Source organism: Strongylocentrotus purpuratus, unplaced genomic scaffold, assembly GCF_000002235.5.
Source record: "Strongylocentrotus purpuratus isolate Spur 01 unplaced genomic scaffold, Spur_5.0 spur5_scaffold_4, whole genome shotgun sequence".
NCBI classification, from domain to species: domain Eukaryota; kingdom Metazoa; phylum Echinodermata; class Echinoidea; order Camarodonta; family Strongylocentrotidae; genus Strongylocentrotus; species Strongylocentrotus purpuratus.
The window spans coordinates 12,503,566-12,518,360 of record NW_022145610.1 but is presented as its reverse complement, the minus strand read 5'-3'; the positions used below and the strand labels follow the sequence as shown (position 1 = coordinate 12,518,360).

Here is a 14,795-nt window from a genome sequence, read left to right as displayed (position 1 = left end):
GTAAATCTCTCTCTTTCTGTCTCTCTCTCTCACTCCATGTAAATCTCTCTATTTCTCTCTCTCACTCCATGTAAATCTCTCTATTTCTCTCTCTCTCTCTCTCACTCCATGTAAATCTCTCTCTTTCTGTCTCTCTCTCTCACTCCATGTAAATCTCTCTATTTCTCTCCCTCTCTCTCTCACTCCATGTAAATCTCTCTCTTTCTGTCTCTCTCTCTCACTCCATGTAAATCTCTCTATTTCTCTCTCTCTCTCTCTCACTCCATGTAAATCTCTCTCTCTCTCTCTCTCACTCCATGTAAATCTCTCTATTTCTCTCCCTCTCTCTCTCACTCCATGTAAATCTCTCTCTCTCTCTCTCTCTCACTCCATGTAAATCTCTATATTTCTGTCTCTCACTTCATGTACATCTCCTCTTCACTCTCTGTTGAAGCTTTTTTTTTCTTCCTTTCTTTTATCTCTCATTATTGCTCAGATCCAGCAGTTAGAATTAGGCATTCCCCTTCACACCAAAAAATACTTTCACACATCAATATATCTAATGGAGAGACAACGGTTTCAATAAAGCAGTCGACACCGAGGTTATTTTTTGTTCACAGCATTTTACTGCAGTTTTGCGATCATCTCCGACTTGCCTATGCACAACAACATCTCTCTCTCTCTCCCTCTCACTCTATGTAAATCTCTCTATTTCTCTCTCACTTTACATAAATCTCTCTTTCTCTCTCACTCCATGTAAATCTCTCTATTTCTCTCTCTCACTTTACGTAAATCTCTCTCTCTCTTTCTGTCTCTCACTTTACGTAAATCTCTCTCTCTCTTTCTCACTCCATGTAAATCTCTCTATTTCTGTCTCTCACTTTACGTAAATCTCTCTCTCTCTCACTCCATGTAAATCTCTCTCTCTCTCTCTCTCTCACTCCATGTAAACCTCTCTATTTCTGTCTCTCACTTTACGTAAATCTCTCTCTCTCTTTCACACTCCATGTAAATCTCTCTATTTCTGTCTCTCACTTTACGTAAAGCTCTCTCTCTCTCTCTCACTCCATGTAAATCTCTCTCTCTCTCTCTCTCTCTCACTCCATGTAAATCTCTCTATTTCTCTCTCTCTCTCTCACTCCATGTAAATCTCTCTCTTTCTGTCTCTCTCTCTCACTCCATGTAAATCTCTCTATTTCTCTCTCTCACTCCATGTAAATCTCTCTATTTCTCTCTCTCTCTCTCTCACTCCATGTAAATCTCTCTCTTTCTGTCTCTCTCTCTCACTCCATGTAAATCTCTCTATTTCTCTCCCTCTCTCTCTCACTCCATGTAAATCTCTCTCTTTCTGTCTCTCTCTCTCACTCCATGTAAATCTCTCTATTTCTCTCTCTCTCTCTCTCACTCCATGTAAATCTCTCTCTCTCTCTCTCTCACTCCATGTAAATCTCTCTCTCTCTCTCTCTCACTCCATGTAAATCTCTCTATTTCTCTCTCTCACTCCATGTAAATCTCTCTATTTCTCTCTCTCACTCCATGTAAATCTCTCTCTCTCTCTCTCTCACTCCATGTAAATCTCTCTCTCTCTCTCTCTCTCACTCCATGTAAATCTCTCTATTTCTCTCTCTCACTCCATGTAAATCTCTCTATTTCTCTCTCTCACTCCATGTAAATCTCTCTCTCTCTCTCTCACTCCATGTAAATCTCTCTCTTTCTGTCTCTCTCTCTCACTCCATGTAAATCTCTCTCTCTCTCTCACTCCATGTAAATCTCTCTCTCTCTCTCTCTCACTCCATGTAAATCTCTCTCTCTCTCTCTCTCACTCCATGTAAATCTCTCTATTTCTCTCCCTCTCTCTCTCACTCCATGTAAATCTCTCTCTCTCTCTCTCTCACTCCATGTAAATCTCTCTATTTCTCTCCCTCTCTCTCTCACTCCATGTAAATCTCTCTCTCTCTCTCTCTCACTCCATGTAAATCTCTCTATTTCTCTCCCTCTCTCTCTCACTCCATGTAAATCTCTCTCTCTCTCTCTCTCACTCCATGTAAATCTCTATATTTCTGTCTCTCACTCCATGTACATCTCCTCCTCACTCTCTGTTGAAGCTTTTTTTTTCTTCCTTTCTTTTATCTCTCATTATTGCTCAGATCCAGCAGTTAGAATTAGGCATTCCCCTTCACACCAAAAAATACTTTCACACATCAATATATCTAATGGAGAGACAACAGTTTCAATAAAGCAGTCGACACCGAGGTTATTTTTTGTTCACAGCATTTTACTGCAGTTTTGCGATCATCTCCGACTTGCCTATGCACAACAACATCTCTCTCTCTCTCCCTCTCACTCTATGTAAATCTCTCTATTTCTCTCTCTCTCTCTCTCACTTTACGTAAATCTCTCTCTCTCTCTCTCTCACTCCATGTAAATCTCTCTCTCTCTCACTCCATGTACATCTCCTCCTCACTCTCTGTTGAAGCTTTTTTTTTCTTCCTTTCTTTTATCTCTCATTATTGCTCAGATCCAGCAGTTAGAATTAGGCATTCCCCTTCACACCAAAAAATACTTTCACACATCAATATATCTAATGGAGAGACAACAGTTTCAATAAAGCAGTCGACACCGAGGTTATTTTTTGTTCACAGCATTTTACTGCAGTTTTGCGATCATCTCCGACTTGCCTATGCACAACAACATCTCTCTCTCTCTCCCTCTCACTCTATGTAAATCTCTCTATTTCTCTCTCTCTCTCTCTCACTTTACGTAAATCTCTCTCTCTCTCTCTCTCACTCCATGTAAATCTCTCTCTCTCTCACTCCATGTACATCTCCTCCTCACTCTCTGTTGAAGCTTTTTTTTTCTTCCTTTCTTTTATCTCTCATTATTGCTCAGATCCAGCAGTTAGAATTAGGCATTCCCCTTCACACCAAAAAATACTTTCACACATCAATATATCTAATGGAGAGACAACAGTTTCAATAAAGCAGTCGACATTGAGGTTATTTTTTGTTCACAGCATTTTACTGCGGTTTTGCGACCATCTCCGACTTGCCTATGCACAATAACATCTCACTATACATAGATTCAAATATACAAGTATTACACATCCACTAAAACGCAATAATGTAATCTGCAAATAAAACAAATGTACAAGATCATCTTTAAAACGGTCTAAAAACCTATTTCAATCGATTCATTTGGCACTACTTTAGAATTATATCATCATCTACATTACACTCTAGCACACAAAATACACAAGTTTAACTTTCTACAGTTTCGATTCTAGCAAGTCCTAAGAAAAACATAAAATCTCTAAAATTGATTGTGACGATAACATACTTAAAAAGTTAATATCCTGGAATGGAATATGAAGAAAGATTAATAAAAACAGTTTTAAAAAATTGTCCTCTAGCGCAAGAAATTTAGGCACCCAAATGTTTGTTCATGTGCAGTCAAACTATCGTTTTGTTCAATATAATCACTGCATACTGGTGAAGCTTGAAAAAGTCATAAAAATGCACCAATTTATTTAGGAAAGTAAAGGCATTATCATGGCATGTTTCCACCACCTCCTATTAGTGTGAACTGTGAAGAATTCCTTTATGATACAAAAGACAGACATTTATTAAGATCCTGAATTCTTATTTACATTGAAAAATTGACACTGTACATGAAATATTGCAACGATTTCCCTTTTACATTTAAAAGAATCAATACGGGCACTACGTTTCATGTCTAATACATTAATACTGTGTTTTGTACATACATGTATCATCACGTTCTATACAAAATTAGTTTTTATGAACTGAATGCAATATTTACATGTCCATTTCTTTGTCATTTTAAACACAGATTGGTCTCTATATAATTTCTCTGCCAAAGGTGTGGGCTCTTTTTGCTAGCTAAAGATTTGCTTGCACGAAAAACACATATTGCCATACACCCAAGAGGAAACAGAAGTTTCTTTTAAATCTATAATACATACTTATCTTATACACGAGCCACACTGCCAAACCGACCCCACACCAACCTATTCTTGTACATAGTGAGAAATGTTTTTAAAATTCAGTCTGGTATTGGTTATGATTTTGTGTGACTCGGGTCTTAACCGGCTTCACAACTGACGGATGTAAAATTATCAATCAATTCCGACGAGATGTTTCTTGGTTTCAAACTTCCAGCCCTAAATGCATATAAAGACACTTCTAGCGATACGGTTGTTGCACTGATGCATGTACAAATGTTGAAGTCAGCGTTAGATAAAAACATATATTACATTTGTCAGGAAAGTAATAATTCTGCTTATTATTTTATAAAAGTAAGCAAAATATAACGTTTTCATTAATATTTCCATTCCTTGAATACTTGGCCTTCAGAAATAATATCTTGTATCTTTTATTGAAACTCAACTCCATCTATATAGCCTAACCCTAAATACACCAAGTCCTTAAAAAATACTAATGAAGAATTTAAATGTCAAAGGAAATCATCTTTTAGAAAAATAAAAACATTAATAAGAGAAGGTCATCAAAATACCAAAATAATGTTAAAACTTCTCAGGTTCCTAGCTACAAAATCTTATCTAGCTCTTGCTATGTGGATTGACATTTCAATCCTGTACACTGTCCGTTTCCTGTTAACTGCTTTACTGATCAGTGCACAAATCATTTCTGCTCAAGCATTATATATATTATTAACGGTTTAGTTTGCTTTAAATATTTCTTTAAATTGGAGGCAAAAATAACCCAAACATGTATTCCCTGGCAGAAAAGGAGTTCACTCACTATCTCGCAAAAAGAGACTTGACCACATTTAAAAACAGTTTACAGTTTACATCAACTGGAATGCTTTATGATTTTATAAATTTCATCTGATATAGGTTATTTCATTTCCTGTCTGAGAGTGCAAGTGTATACAAAATAGAAAGAAAATCGTAGAATATATATAATTTGTGAAACTGGGTGTAAAAAAGAGAAAGACAGCTCATCAAAAATGTGTTGTATACATTTCTATCTCCTTCGTTCTACTTAGGTCCTTATGCCCCTGATCGTGTTTATGTGCTTGCTACGCCCTTATTCCTTTACAGCTTTTCCAGGTGACTGCTTCGACCTTATGCTTCTAATGTTGGGGTCAGGTGGATGTTACGTCATCATGCTGCTGAGCATGTTTATGTGCTTGCTACGCCCTTATTTCTCTACATTTTTTTCAGGTGGTTGCTATGACCTTAGGCCTCTAAATGTTGGTTTAGGTGGTCGTTACGTCCTTATGCTTCTGATGCCTGAAGGTTGCCTTTTGCTTTTTTGATGACATTGTGAGTTTTGCACACTAAAGTGGATAAGAAAAAAGGTAAAAAGAAGTGAATGTAAAAATAACAGCTGGATGTTCTGTAACATACGAACATCATAGTTGACATATATTGCCATGAGCTGATTAAAGAGATATTGAGTGGACAAATTTTCCTTTCATTCAGTGCTTGGTTTAAAGGGTGACTAAATTAAAAATTCATGTTGACTTTTGTTAATAAATCACATATCTTTTGACTTTTTCATGTACATTTATGTTATATATTTTATATTATTTTTTCTATTACTTTCTAATACTGGGACAACATATACATGAAATGTTCCAGACAATTTTGATAACAACATATGCAAGAATTTAATACTAAGTAAAACAGATAAGAGAATGAAGTTTGTTTAAATTTTGCTGGTACATACGAACCCGTATCTGCTTCATAAACAAATCACAATTACTTTAATCCATTTCTATTTTTAAAGTTTAATATCAGTCCTTTACTTATTACTGAAGTATTAGTTGTAGTTCGTTTATATTTTGGTGTTACACACAAACCATAGCCTGCTTCATAAACAAATCAAGATTACCTTAATCTATTTTTTGTTGTTGAAACATTTTAATGTCAGTCCTATACTCACACTGCCTGATGATAGCATCTTCCATGGTCTCCTTCTCTCTATTTGTGGCTGCTAGTCGATCCCGGGCTTCCTTCATCAATCTATCTTGGGCTCCAAGCCGTTTTCTCAGCTCCTGAAAAGAAAGAAACCAGAAAAATGTGTCACAAGCTTCCAAAAACAAGAAGAGCAAATGATAGGAAAGTGAAGAGAGAGAGAGAGAGAGAGAGGGGGGGGGGGGATGGGATAAAAAGAATATCTTTAGTTGAGAAAAGAGGCATCACAAAAGAAAATGAAATGTCAAAAAGGAGAACTGGAAATGAAAAGGTACAGGTAAATGCAGTTCGAGAATGCAAAGTTGCAAACACTATGATGAAACATGAATAAGAGCACAACTTTCTATCAACTATATCAATCAAACAATATCAAAATCAATCAAATTCCATGAATCTCCTTTGATCCCTACCTTGACCTCATCACTCTGTGAGTGTTGCTGCACCAGACGATCAGTCATCCAAAAGTTCACCAGGTGACGCCTGCTGGTGTCCAAGAGCTTCACCAGGCGCTTCACGTCGCGGGAGAGGGTCGTGAGAAGGGTGTGGTCTCCACTCTCTACCTCTGCAAGGTCCCCTCGGGAATGTGGGCTACTCTCCTCTACCGCCTAAGGAGGAATAAAAGAGATGGAAGTTAAGATGGTGACAGCTAATGTTTCAAAGATTAGTTTCATGAGTCGCTTAACATCATGAGAGAGCGTAATGCACAGGTTCCACTGTCTGCCTCTGCCATATCCCCTTGGAACGGGAGCTCCTAACCTCTACCAACTAGAGAGAAAAAAAATCACTGATGATAATAAAAGTGTTAAAGTATCTAAAACGATATGAGTTATCACCCTTATACTAGCAGACGATACAACTTGGATCATCAAAAGTCTGGAGCTGTAATATCTTTTAGAGAGTTTTCATTCGTGCTTGCGAAGAAGTTCACACTGTCCCAACTTCATATTGATAGTGTTGTTATTGCAGCTGGTACGAAAATATGGATATAAATTAATGCAAACAGGATTAAAAGTTTCATAAAGCTGTTTCCCTAACAAAGTCATAATTGATAAAAAAGTGCATCATGTCTGATTGGCTACAATCACTTTGTTATCAAATTGTGGCAGTTGTTTGTAACAGGTTTCATGATTACAAGTTCACAGAAATACTTGTCTGTCCTACCTGTGCAAGCCTGGACAGCTTCTCCCTGAGCAGCTTCTCGATGGTTCCCCCGACGACAGCTGCCTCCTTGACCCCTGACCTGACAGCTTCATAGGTCGTTGCCATGGAGACGGCATAACTCTCCTTCTTGGATCCGCCCTCGGATAGATCTGAATGCACTGAAGAGGATTTCTTCACCCTGCTGTCCCTGTTGCTGAAGAGATGTTCAATACCTGAAAGTAACAAAATAAACATGATTATAATACAGTTAAACCTGCTGTAGTGACCACTTGTCTACAAAGGCATTTGATGTTTCCCTTGAAAATGGTTTCTCATTGAATCATGTACTAAAGGAACCTGTCTACAAAGGCCACTTTTTGTGTTTCCCTTGGGCGGTCGCTATAGACATGTTTGACTGTACATGGAGTTCTATCACAAAAAATATTTTCAGAAATGGTTGGGATGAAATCACTTTCCTATTCAAATTGGCAATATTCTACAGCAGGGTCCCATCTTATAAACAGCTGCGATTAACCGCAACTTATTTGCGATTTATATCTATCGCATCTATATAACATAAGGGATACGCGACTGCAAACTTGGGATATGATTAGATGACTTGCAATTGACTTGGATCAATCACAACTCTCTATAAGACTGGCCTAAAACATCATAAACATATATCTGAAATGAAACTCTTGGAAAAAATATTGCTTGATGAGAAGAGAAAAAAAAAAGGGTCGTTTGATTAACTTTAATGCAATAATTGCATTTTGTTAATTACATTTAAATACGTACCACCTTCTATATTGTACAGAATAGAATTGAAGAGTATAATAATATTTCTGCCATGTAATATAAAGCATTCTAGACCAGAAGGCTCAAATACAAAAGGTACTCTCTGTCCTGGATTGTGTTAAAGCAATCTGTAGAGGAGAATGGAACATAAAATCTGTATTCCATTCACTGATCCTATGCAGTGTGATAAAAATACAATTTCTTGAGCATGTATTTAAAGGAATATCTACTTTTATCATTGAATTTAATGTAATCTCCATGACAGCCATCCTGTCAGTTATTCTTGAATGTAAATGAATAATGTGAATGTTTGTTAATTGTTGTGAAGTTATCACTTACCATCCACTGAGAAGTCTTCATCTAAATGTCCATTTCCTTCAGGATGCTTCTGATTCTTTCCATCTAAAATTGCACAACCACAAAGAAAGAAAATTGTCAATGAACTTCAAAAGTAATAGTTTGTCACAGTAATATCATTTGAAATGCATTTTTTGTGAAGTACAGTCAAACTTCTCTATAAAGGCCATGTGTCTATAGTGTTCACCTAAATTGTCTCCCTCTAGGATAAAATGTGTGTTGTAGAACCTGTCTGGAAAGGTCACCTGTCTAAAGTGGTCAGTTTTCCTGCTTCCCTTGGGTGACCTTTATAAACAGGTCTAACTGTATATGTACAGTTACCCTATAACCCCCAATAGTCTCTTGAATGTTATACTGAACACCATGCACAAACAAAATTTCAAGATGAGAGAGTAACAATGAAGAAACTGTATAAAATCCTTTAAATCTCACACACAATACACAATCATAAACAACAGAAATACTAAACATTACTCAAGAGAAACAAGTATTTACCTGTGAAGAGTTTCCTTGCGCTGCCGCTCTTTGTCCTATCGTCGCTTGATCTTCTCCTTGTACTACTGCTGCTGCTGTTCCAGTTGCTGGTGGTGTGTATCCTCACCTCCTCTGAGATGATGGTTGCCCGTGGCGACGAGGACGAGGATGCCTTCCCGGCCCCGGCGGCGGTGGCGGCGTTGGGAGATGACAGGGTCTTCTCCCTAAGGGCCTCCTCCAGGCGGATCCTCAGGGCATTGTTGGTGTCGATGCTGCGCTCCAGCTGGATCCGGAGGTGACGCAGCTCCTGGAGGAGCTCAGAGAGGTCGACGCCCGTGGTCCGGTCGATGACGTGGAGACGGGATGGGGAGGGGCGAGATGAGGAGTGTCCGTTATCCGCACCCCTGCCTTGGGAACCAGGTGATCTTGTGCTGCCATCTATGAGTAGATAATGGGGTGGAAAAATATGATTCTTTAAGCCATGAGATTTGAAGGCGTGGTTGAAACTACCTTGAGGGAAAGACTTTAATATTGTCTGTTTGGAGCCAGAAGAGTGTTATCTCTCGCATTAACACAGACTTAATGCCCTTCTCTCTCTGAACAGAAAATACATGACAGCAGATAGTGAAAGACACAGCTATACATACTACAATATCAATGGAAACATTCCGTTCATTCACACTATAAACAGCATGTTCTTATAATAATAATAATAATAATACTCAGTTTTTATATAGCGCTAATTACAATCACTAAGCGCTTCCAAACTTGGAGATTTTTACCCCGGCTTTAGTTGTGCTGCCATTACAGAAAATCTACCAAGTCTAAAACCTACTTATTCACAAGAAACTCTTTCAAGTTTACTTCTAGTAAATAAGAGATTTTACATGTTGTCTGTTGAGAGCCAGAAGGGGAATAACACTGTTCAACAGGATATGAGTTAACACCCTTCTGGCTCCAAACAGACAATAACTTTTTGATGCATAATGCTTTACACACATAGTTTAATGTTTTCAAAAAATGTCTTTTAAAACCTTTCAGATCTCACAACTACCAAAATTGTTTCCACCTTCTATAAGGACAGGAATAATATTCTAGCATAAAAACATTACTAAGGTTTTGACTATGCAACTTTGTGAAAACTACTAAATCACTAGAACTTCTCAAAAGACAGAAATAAAATTCTAGCAAAACACATGACAAAGATTTGGACTATTCAAATCACCTTTTTGATGGAGTTGCTCATAGATACTGAGTTCAAAGCGTAGTGAGTTTGCAAGCTGCTCGTTATCCGTCACCTGATCATGTAGCCTCTGATTCTGATCACTATACCGACGCTTCTCAGAGAGCAATCTGGAGGGGAAAGAAAAATGCAGTGAAATTCACCGCCTTGCACAAAAATCCCCTGCCTTGCACTATTTCAAGAGTTTTATAACACTTGTGCTTTTTTAACTCTACAAATATTTTCAAGAAAATGTCTGAGTTCACAGATATGAAGTAGCTATTTCTTCATACACCTAAAAAAATATCTAAGCTAAATCGAGTAGATAAGTGTATTTACCTGACTTTTTACTGCAGTGAACATGTCTGTAACCTGTTTAATTTGCAGTCTGTTATGTCATGTCTAGAATTCCTTATCAAATGATTCAAACACATTTCAATCATTAATTTCTTCCACAAAATGTCTGCAATGTCTTCTAATGAATTACTTTTTGTTTCTACAACAGTTTGAATAGTTGTCAAACATCTTTATTCTCCCTGTACAAATTATTTTTGTATACCGGTACATGTTTCAAGGGGTACATCATAACAACTTAAGACAAACATGAAATGTTATTTACCTTTTGATTTCTTTGTTTGCTCTGTCCAACTCGGCTTTTACCCTGAGGGTCTTGTCCTCCTGTTCGGCAAGCCGCCTCTGGAGGGCGCTATTGTCGGTCGTCAGCTTGATGTTGGTTTCGTACAGGTAGATACTACCTTGACCTACAAACAAACAATATAGTGAATGATTAATGGCTATTGTGGTGATCAGATATTGGCTCTAGCAACTTCTGCCCGAGGCTTCAATTAAAGAAACAGTAAAAAATAAACAAAAAGACTCACTTTTAAAAGCTTCAATTTAAAAAAAAATAAGGTATCCAATATCTGGGCCCTGTTTCATAAAAATTCTTATCAATAACAATTACCATAGTTCTATATCAACTTTGCTCTCAGTCAATCGAATGCAAGGATTTCAGTAGCTTATAACAATTATTGTAATTTGTCATTTATAACAAGTTTTACGAAATGGGGCCCTGCACCATCATTGCAAAAAAGAATTTGACATTTCCCAATAATATTGTTACAAGCAAACTTGTCGTCGTTATCATTAAGATTATCTTAAAGACTTGTATCATATCTCCGTCCCATTGTTTAGTACGGTAAAGGTCCAAATAAATGATAAAGAAGTTTTACCATCCGAGTGTTCCGAGCCAGATGAAGTCGTCTTCTTCCTCTTCTCTCTGTGCTTGTCGTTCATCGTCCTCGCTTCCTCCAATCTGTCATGCAGGATGATGATCTCTTTCTCGTACTCCCTGCAGATAGGAAATAACATGTGATGTACGGGATGGTCAATTCCAAGAGTTACATTTCCAGAGAATTTTTTATTTTGAAAGAATAATATTATATATAATAAGCCCACGCACGCCAGCCATTTCCCCACTCCTCACGACAGATAGTCAACCTGTTTGAAACATTGAGCCCCTCAAACTACCCACCCTCTCCAACAGGCTCAAAGAAAGATTACCAACAGTCTTTTCCAGGACTCCCCAATGCTCTCCCCTCACTCACATGGTGCAACCGTAAGCCTACTGTATATCTACATCACCATGCAAGCCGATACTTATAAGCAGCATCTAAGAATATTATAGACATGACATTTTAATAAAAATCAACAAATTAATGATAGAACATATAAACTAATGTATGGTATCATTATAATAGAATTTCCTATCAAACGTCTGGCAATGTATTCACTAGACCATGACACCTCAGGGTGACAGAAACTACCTCGGAGCAAGTATCTTACCTCTCTACGTCCTTCCTTGAAGCCTCTGCTCTCTGCTCCTGTCTGCGTAAGATATCCTGCATGTCTTGAATCTGTTTCTTCTGGCTCTCCAGATCCTCCAGCATCTTGGTGTCCCGACCCTGCTCAGATTTCAACCTGTAAGTGGTGATAAATGATGATAATAAAAATACTTGCACCAGGTAGCTACATTAAAATTGCGCACATATCAATATTATTGCAGGGCCCTCAGGGAGAACAGTAGTAATACTGGAGAGGCCGCCCTGGTTAAACAAGACATATTTTCATTACCATTACTATAAGTCATGTTAAGGGCATTGTTTAACAACGTTCAATCTGAGACGCACGGCCCTACATGTTATCAGTGTCTGTGATATGGTGTTATATTGAAGCCCTAACAAAATTGCACTTCAAAATGATCAAGAAGTGCCTCAAAATAGTAAAAACCTTTGAGTGACCGGTTTTACCATACTCGTTTTCCCCAATAGACTGTATTGTTATAAAAACAGTTTGGCAACACAAATTTGATTTTGATTTTCAATCATAAATATCTTGGTAATTAGACAGGCCATCGGCTTGTAAAAGTCATGGGGTTTCTGACTGACCTAAAGGTTTATAATTGGCATTGCAGCATGAGCTAATCAAGGATTATTTTAAAGGATCTAAGACAAAGTTACCGGATCCCTTTGATATTGCGCCCATATTGATTCAAGGGTATGCTCAAGGTGTCTATAAAAAAAAGGGGTATAATGATATTATTGCAGGGCCCTCAGGGAGAACAGTAGTAATACTGATGAGGCCACCCTGGTTAAACAGAAAATAATTACCATGTGTTCATGGAAAAACACAAACCTGCCAAAACCACAGCAATGTGTTATTTCACAAAACTGAAGCAAATACGCATTCAATTCTGTCAAAGCAATTCTGCAAAATTACAATGTAATAATAATAGTTACATCTATCTAGCACATTATACTAATGTTTCTGAGCTCTAAACCTTTATACCTCAGCATTAGCCCAGCTACCCTGATAATGCTCTCTGGCATTCAAGGAAGTTCAAGGAGTGGCATATGTAGATTAATGTCTTACCAAAGGATATCAGTACAGCGGCCGGACCATGAACCTCGTGATCCACAATCCAGGGAAGGTATCCACTAGACCACGAAACCTCTGCATTATAACCTTAAAAGAGGTAGATGTACCTTTTCAGTGAATATAGTCACCTCAGTAAATAGCTTTTCGTAAAAAGATGGTTAAGGACACTTACCTTTTCAGTTCATCCTTCATGCTGTCTGCTTTGAGTTGGTTATTGTGTAGGATCTCTTGGAGTTCTCTGTTTAGCTTCTGTTGTCCTCTGATCTCATCTCTTAGCTGCTGCATCTGCTCGTCCTTCACTCGCAACCTACAGCAAATAATAATAGAGAATAAACTAAAAATCCTTTACAAATGTATGCTTCCTGGAAGAAATTTCAATTATTTAAACATATTTGTGGCTTACACCCAGTAAGTAAGTTTGATCTGTAATCGAAACACAAGTAATAAAATATCTTGGAACCAGTGGGACTTGAATCTGCCATCTACTGCTTGCCGTGCAACTCTACCACCAGGCCATCACTGATAAAAATCTTGTATAATACTATGTATGTGTATCCCTGTTTGACAAGTACAACGGAAAAATGTTGAAATAAACATTCCATGAGGTGGCCAGATAATAATAGTAATAATAATAAAAACATTGCTTATAAAGCGCTTTCCACCGAAGTCTCTAAGCTCAGAGGTAAGGCAATGGTCTTGTAACCTGGAGGTCCCTGGTTTGAAACCAAGTCAATGCCCTATGGCCCTTCGGTAAGGCATTAATCCTCATAAGCAAGTCCCTCAGAGAGGAATTAAAGCAGTCGATCCTCTGGTTACTTCCTTACAAGCATATACATGCTTTCTTAGCAGTCAGGTAAAACAATAACCAACCATCCACCATAAAGAATTGGTGATAGTGAGATATGAAAGAAACATATTGTCAAACCTGTGTCAGAGACCACCTCTTTATAAAGACCACCTGTGTATTGAGATCAAAGACATAAATATTGCTTTCTTCTTGAAAGAAAGGCCACCTGTCTACAAAGACCCCCTCTTCCGATTATATCAGGTGGTTTTTATAGACACGTCAAACTATATAAAAGAGAATGAATTTAATCACAGTGCATAAAGGAAAAAGAAATTTCATGTCATAATTCCAAAATTACTAAATCATATGAAAGAGTTCTCATAGTTACCTGTCTGAAAACAATTCCCTGACATCGTCTTCACTTTGCCTTCTTCCAAACTGCGATTCATCTGTAAGAATAAACATCAATGTAAAACTTTATTCAATCAAATGACTAAAAAACATGTAGAGATAACAAAAATATCAGAGGGTATTCTCCCGGCGCTACTTTATGTAAAGTTGACTCTTCATTTTTTTCTTTCCTATAACAAAGAAAAGTGATGTAAAAAATTTGCATAATTCATTACAGTTCAGATAACCCAAGAGAAATATCAGTAAAAATGTGTTCTTCGAACATTTATAACAAAACATAAATTATTTGGAAGGCAGATACTGTGTTCATCTATACCGAAAGATAAAATGGTAACTAGTTACATACTAACACTTACTTACTGTTCATAGCACCTTTCAAACTACTTTGAGTTTGATCTGATGAATGTAAAGCCATTGTAATGACAAAATAATGTAATGAAATTAATGGTGGATATAATGGTAATTGTTCAAATTTTTATAATTTTATCCTGATATATGTTTATTATCTCATACTGTGAATTTTTAATTCTGTTCTATACTCTTTATTTTCGAGGATGCAGCCTGTAGGGGATGACATGCTTTCGAGTAATAGCAATTTCAATTGCTTTTGTCACCCCTAACCAGCAGATTGTGTCCTTCTCTCTCTCCTCTCCACTTTTTTTAAAACTGTTTGTATTTATTATGAATAATTGTTATACTCACTGTATGTTTTCTGATTGGTCAAATAA

At 37.3% G+C, this 14,795-nt stretch overlaps 1 protein-coding gene across 3 annotated transcripts in view; it reads right to left on the bottom strand.

Moving 5' to 3' along the window:
• Positions 1 to 4,261: 4,261 nt before the first annotated feature.
• The window catches only part of LOC586433 (centrosome-associated protein CEP250), a 32,483-nt gene continuing 21,949 nt past the window's right edge, over positions 4,262 to 14,795 (bottom strand). For all 3 annotated transcript variants that reach the window (XM_030997820.1, XM_030997821.1, XM_030997822.1), the window contains 12 exons: positions 14,045 to 14,105; positions 13,042 to 13,176; positions 11,778 to 11,912; positions 11,165 to 11,283; positions 10,552 to 10,693; positions 9,936 to 10,063; positions 8,732 to 9,148; positions 8,219 to 8,281; positions 7,103 to 7,314; positions 6,352 to 6,546; positions 5,910 to 6,021; positions 4,262 to 5,301 (listed from right to left, as the gene is read on the bottom strand). In XM_030997820.1, coding sequence (XP_030853680.1) covers positions 5,240 to 5,301; positions 5,910 to 6,021; positions 6,352 to 6,546; positions 7,103 to 7,314; positions 8,219 to 8,281; positions 8,732 to 9,148; positions 9,936 to 10,063; positions 10,552 to 10,693; positions 11,165 to 11,283; positions 11,778 to 11,912; positions 13,042 to 13,176; positions 14,045 to 14,105 — 1,781 coding nt within the window. In that variant the 3' untranslated portion in view covers positions 4,262 to 5,239. The remainder of the gene's footprint in view (positions 5,302 to 5,909; positions 6,022 to 6,351; positions 6,547 to 7,102; positions 7,315 to 8,218; positions 8,282 to 8,731; positions 9,149 to 9,935; positions 10,064 to 10,551; positions 10,694 to 11,164; positions 11,284 to 11,777; positions 11,913 to 13,041; positions 13,177 to 14,044; positions 14,106 to 14,795) is intronic.